The sequence below is a fragment of the Arvicola amphibius genome, chromosome 6 (genome assembly GCF_903992535.2).
Source record: "Arvicola amphibius chromosome 6, mArvAmp1.2, whole genome shotgun sequence".
In the NCBI taxonomy this organism is placed as follows: Eukaryota; Metazoa; Chordata; class Mammalia; order Rodentia; family Cricetidae; genus Arvicola; species Arvicola amphibius.
The window spans coordinates 128,408,597-128,414,440 of record NC_052052.2 but is presented as its reverse complement, the minus strand read 5'-3'; the positions used below and the strand labels follow the sequence as shown (position 1 = coordinate 128,414,440).

The 5,844-nt window shown below is 51.0% G+C and overlaps 1 protein-coding gene across 1 annotated transcript; it reads left to right on the top strand.

Annotated features, from left to right (window-relative positions):
* Positions 1-1,613: 1,613 nt before the first annotated feature.
* Sox4 (SRY-box transcription factor 4) lies at positions 1,614-5,151 on the top strand. Its single transcript, XM_038334075.1, has one exon. The coding sequence runs from the start codon at positions 2,265-2,267 to the stop codon at positions 3,585-3,587; it is 1,323 nt and encodes a 440-aa protein (XP_038190003.1). The 5' UTR covers positions 1,614-2,264; the 3' UTR covers positions 3,588-5,151.
* The last annotated feature ends 693 nt before the right edge of the window (positions 5,152-5,844 follow it).

Sequence of the window (5,844 nt, the reverse complement as noted above, 5' to 3'; positions counted from 1 at the left end):
GTATCCAGACACCTTGTCTGCCATGTGTGTACACATGTGCATTTTTTTTGAGACAGGGTCTCACATAGCCCAGGCCGTCCTAGAATTTTTATGAAGTGGGGGAGGATGACCTTGAACTCCTGATCTTCCTGATGCCACCTCCCAAAAGCTGAGATACCAGACCTGGACCACCAAATGGGGTTTTTGATTACTTTTTCTGCCATTATTGACCATCTTCCATCTTAGTCTCTTGAAAACAAGCTGCTTTTAGGAGAAGTGGCATTTGCATTACCAAGGAAAGGGTTTCAGGAGTCACAGAGGGCTCAGGACACACATCAGTAGTTTATAACCACACAATCAGCGAGCCCGAACAACAGCTGTCTATAAAGAAGCTCATGGGGTTTCCAAGCATGAAGGACAAGCAAGACCCTGAAAGAAGAAAGATCAGCAGAGGGGCTTGAGATGGGTTCAGCAGCCCCATTCACCTTTGCTACCCCTTTCTCTTTTTTGGACTTTTAGGCCCATTTGTACTAAGTAACACACACAAACACACAGGAGAAACTGGGTAAGAAAAAACCGAGAGTGCTCTGAAGGGAGGAGTGGAGCAGATAATGAGCCTATCCTTTGGAAACTGTGGAAAACAAATACTTAGAAAGTAAAGTCAATTCCCATCCTGTATTCATCATGATCGCCCTACACAAAATCTCTTATTGAGGTAATTATGGGCCACTGCCTTAGAGTTGCAAGGAAAATCTCCTTGTTTGGGCTACCCAGGATTTATAGGGGAGCTGAAATCATTAAATAACTAGTTAACTTCTGTTTGACTAAAAGAGTAAGCAATTACTGAAAGAAAAAAAAATCCTTTGCCTTTCACAAACAGCACAGATAGCACCCTGAAGGGATGTACACAATACACCAACGTCTGTGCTTTACCTAGAGTTGTTAAAAATAATTGTGATGACAGGTGTCTAGGTACCACTTTCTTAATGGTTTTCAATATCCATTGATTTATTGTTGTGGCTCCCCCCACTTACATCTCTAGCTTTAAGAGGGAGCTGAGAAAAGAGATTTTGCACCAAAGGCTGATTCTTTATTCCTGCGCTGAAAAGAACTAATAAAAATAATCACTCGGCTTTTAAGCAGAAAGCTTCCATTTACAGTATTTCACCCTTACCCCCCCCTCCAAGCCCCTTGTTATCTAACATAATGGCTAGAATACATTTCCGTCTCTCCCCTTAATAACTTCATGCATTAACATCCTCTTCACACACGCGCGCGCGCGCGCGCGCGCGCGCACACACACACACACACACACACACACACACACACACACACACACACACAGGCACACGCGCGCACGCCCAGCAAAAGGGGGAAAAAAGAGGCAGCAGAAATCTCAGCTGTACTTCTAGCCCTTTTAAAAAGTTTGCTCTGTAAATTGGAATGAGGTCAGATTTGGAGCTTCTCATTGCACGCGGAGATTATTATTGCATCGGGTTCCAAGCCAATGGGAAGGACAGGGGAGGGGCTTGGCACGAGGAAGCGTTAGTTACAGCGGCTGATTGGCTGTCTGCGAAAGGATAAAGAAGCGCGAGGCGGAATTGGGGTCTGCTCTAAGCTGCAGCCAGAGAAACAGAGTGAGGGGAAGAGGGCCGTCTCCCTCCCGGTCTCCAGTTCTTGCACGCTCTTTCTTAGAGAGTCTGCAGTGGGAGAACTCTGCCGGTAACCAGCTCCCCTTCTTGCAGGAGGGAGGGAGAAACATACATTTATTCATGCCGGTCTGTTGCATGCAAGCTTCTTGGCTTCCTACCTTGCAACAAAATAATTGCACCAACTCCTCAGCGTCGATTCCGCCCACAGAGAGTCCCGGAGCCAGAGTCGCTTTGGCTTTGCACTGCAGGAAAGGGACTTAGGCGCTAGAGACGATGTCGCTTTCCTGAGCTACCGCGAGCTCTCGTCAACTGCATTCGACTGCTTCAGGGAAGGGGGGTAAAGACTTGCCCCGAAGGCGGCGAGAAACTTGCATTTGGAAGACACTCGGGCCGTCAACGTTCGGAGAAACTCCTAGCCGCGGCCGGCTCCAGCTTCGGCGCCCACAGGGAGTACTGCAGCGGTGAGGGAGGACGGAGGGCCGCGGGGACTCTAGGTCGGCGGCGGCCGGAGGCGGCAGCCCCTGGCCCGTGCGCCGCTCGGGGGACCCTGGTCTCTGCCCCGGGGAGCCCGCAGGGCCCGGCGACCGCGCCGCGAGCGTGTGAGCGCGCGTGGGCGCCCGGCGATCCGGGGCCATGGTACAGCAGACTAACAACGCGGAGAACACGGAGGCGCTGCTGGCCGGGGAGAGCTCGGACTCGGGCGCGGGCCTGGAGCTGGGCATCGCGTCCTCCCCGACGCCCGGCTCCACCGCGTCCACGGGCGGCAAGGCGGACGACCCCAGCTGGTGCAAGACGCCCAGTGGCCACATCAAGCGGCCCATGAACGCCTTTATGGTGTGGTCGCAGATCGAGCGGCGCAAGATTATGGAGCAGTCGCCCGACATGCACAACGCCGAGATCTCCAAGCGACTGGGCAAACGCTGGAAGCTGCTCAAGGACAGCGACAAGATTCCGTTCATCCAGGAGGCGGAGCGGCTGCGCCTCAAGCACATGGCTGACTACCCTGACTACAAGTACCGGCCGCGGAAGAAGGTGAAGTCCGGCAACGCGGGCGCGGGATCGGCGACCACAGCCAAGCCCGGGGAGAAGGGCGACAAGGTCGCAGGCGGCAGTGGCCACGCGGGAAGCGGCCACGCGGGTGGTGGCGCGGGCGGCAGCTCTAAGCCCGCGCCCAAGAAGAGCTGCGGCCCCAAGGTGGCGGGCAGCGCGGTCGGCAAGCCCCACGCCAAACTCGTCCCGGCGGGCGGCGGCAAGGCAGCTGCATCGTTCTCTCCGGAGCAGGCCGCCCTGCTGCCCCTGGGCGAGCCGACCGCCGTCTACAAGGTGCGGACTCCCAGTGCGGCCACCCCAGCCGCCTCCTCCTCGCCGACCAGCGCGCTGACCACCCCTGCCAAGCACCCAGCCGACAAGAAAGTGAAGCGCGTCTACTTGTTCGGGAGCCTAGGCGCTTCGGCGTCCCCCGTTGGGGGCCTGGGAGCAGGCGCCGACCCCAGCGACCCGCTGGGGCTTTATGAGGATGGAGGCCCGGGATGCTCGCCTGATGGCCGGAGCCTGAGCGGCCGCAGCAGTGCAGCATCATCGCCCGCAGCCGGTCGCTCGCCAGCTGACCACCGCGGCTATGCCAGCCTGCGCGCAGCCTCGCCCGCCCCGTCCAGCGCGCCCTCGCACGCGTCCTCTTCGCTTTCCTCGTCGTCGTCCTCCTCCTCCGGCTCCTCATCGTCTGACGACGAGTTCGAAGACGACCTGCTTGACATGAACCCCAGTTCAAACTTTGAGAGCATGTCCCTAGGCAGTTTCAGCTCCTCGTCCGCACTCGATCGGGACCTGGATTTTAACTTCGAACCCGGCTCAGGCTCCCACTTCGAGTTCCCGGACTATTGCACTCCCGAGGTGAGCGAGATGATCTCGGGAGATTGGCTAGAGTCCAGCATCTCCAACCTGGTCTTCACCTACTGAAAGGAGCGCGGGCCGGAGAGAAGGAGGGCCAGAGGCAGGAGAGGAAAAAAGGAAAACAAAAGTAAAACAAAGCAAACAAAAAAAATTAAAAAGAAAGAAAAAGAAAAAAAAGAGGAAAAAGAGCAGATGGAGAGTGAAAAGAGAAAGGGTAAGAGAAAAGGAAGAAAAAGTGAGCAGGGCTGGCCTGGACAACGTCCCGTCGTTGGAGAAGGAGCGCGGGGGCGTTGTGGACCCGCGTTACCATCCCCCACTCCCAGGGCTGGGGACTTGGAGGAGGCGGAGAGTAGACGGGGGCGACCTTTTATTGTTGTTATTGATGTTGTTGGTGGTGGCTAAAAAAGCTACTTCGAGTTTCCTCCCCATTTTTGCTTGAAGAGACTCCCCCCTCCCTTTCCAACGAGCTTCCGGACTTGGTTGCACCCCCAGCAAGAAAAGAAGCCGAGCTAAGCTTCTAGAGACCGAAGGAATCTTGCCCCCCTCGCTTCACCACCTTGGTGATTTCTTGTTTGATTTTTATTTTGCCTCTTGGTCAAAAGAGGAGGGGGGAGATCCAGCGCTCCCCCTCTCCTTCCCACCCCTTCTTTGTATTTTTTTTTCTTCTTCATTTTCCTTTTTCTGCAGTGAAGACAGAAGGCTCCGGGGTGATGTGTTTGGCCATGGCGTTTGTGTTGGGCTTGGGGGGAGCATTGGCATGGAGAGACTCCACGCTGGCGAAGTCCCGGGTTGGGATTTTTTTTTTCCTTCCTTCTCCCTGTACCCAGAGATGTACAGGGAGCAGCAGGCCAGCCTCAGAAATGAACATGGGGACCTCGTGGAAGCCACAGCCGCCTGGTTGGGGACTCAGAAGAATCCAGAGCGCAGAGGGCGTTGGGGTCTCAGGACCTCCGCTTGGGTCTGTGCAAAAATAAAGAATTAAAAAATATATATATCAGAGAGGTGAGGCTACCCAGAGCCGGCGGGAGGATAGGAGACTGTGGGATGTGGTCCAGGGGCCTCGGAGTGGTTTCGGGGGGGAAAAGAAATTTTTTTCTTCTCTTAATGGGAATCGTGATGGTGTTGAGTTATTTCACTGGTGGGGTTAATATAGCATGTTATCCTGTCTATCTTTTGAAGATTTCTGTATAAGACTGTTGAGCAGTTTTTAAAATAGTGTAGGATAATATAAAAAGCGGATAGATGGCGCTATGTTTGATTCCTACAACGAACCGATCACCAGCTCCTTTTCATTCTTAACTCTTTAAAAGGATTCAAACGCAACTCAAATCTGTGCTGGACTTTTGAAAAAACACAATTCAGGACCAAATTTTTTCTCCGTGTGTGTTTATTCCTTATAGGTGTAATTGAGAAGACCCCTTTATTTTTACCCCCTCACGGACGCTCCATCTTTGTATTTTTTTTTTCTTGTAAATGTAATCAGATGCCATTTTATATGTGGACGTATTTATACTGGCCAAACAGTTTTCTTATTTTGTCCCTTTTTCCCCTTTCTTTTGCTTTCTTGTCTTTTGACCTCATTTCTTTATTTTTATCTTCCCTTTATTTTCTTTCTTTTTCTTTCTTTTTTTTTTCTAGTGTTGTTACCCACGCCATTTTACGTCTCCTTCACTGAAGGGCTAGAGTTTTAACTTTTAATTTTTTATATTTAAATGTAGACTTTTGACACTTTTAAAAAACAAAAAAGACAAGAGAGATGAAAACGTTTGATTATTTTCTCAGTGTATTTTTGTAAAAAATATATAAAGGGGGTGTTAATCGGTGTAAATCGCTGTTTGGATTTCCTGATTTTATAATAGGGTGGCTGGTTAATATCTCACACAGTTTGAAAAATCAGCCCCTGGTTTCTCCATGTTTACAGTTCAATCTGCAGGCTTCTTAAAGTGACAGTATCCCTTTACCTGCCACCAGTGCCCACCTTTCCACCCCTCCCCCATTTTTTTAGACGGGGAGGAGCGTTCAGCCCAGCACCATAATGCTTTAAGAAAAACAGATTTTTTTTTTTTTTAAAAAAAAACGAATTGCTGTTCTGTCCAGAGGATTTAAAACTGGGGCATTCGCAGCCAAAAGGGATTCTGTAGCTTTAACTTGTAAACCACATCTTTTTTGCACTTTTTTTATAAGCAAAAACGTGCCGTTTAAACCACTGGATCTATCTAAATGCCGATTTGAGTTCGCGACACTATGTACTGCGTTTTCATTCTTGTATTTGACTATTTAATCCTTTCTACTTGTCGCTAAATATAATTGTTTTAGTCTTATG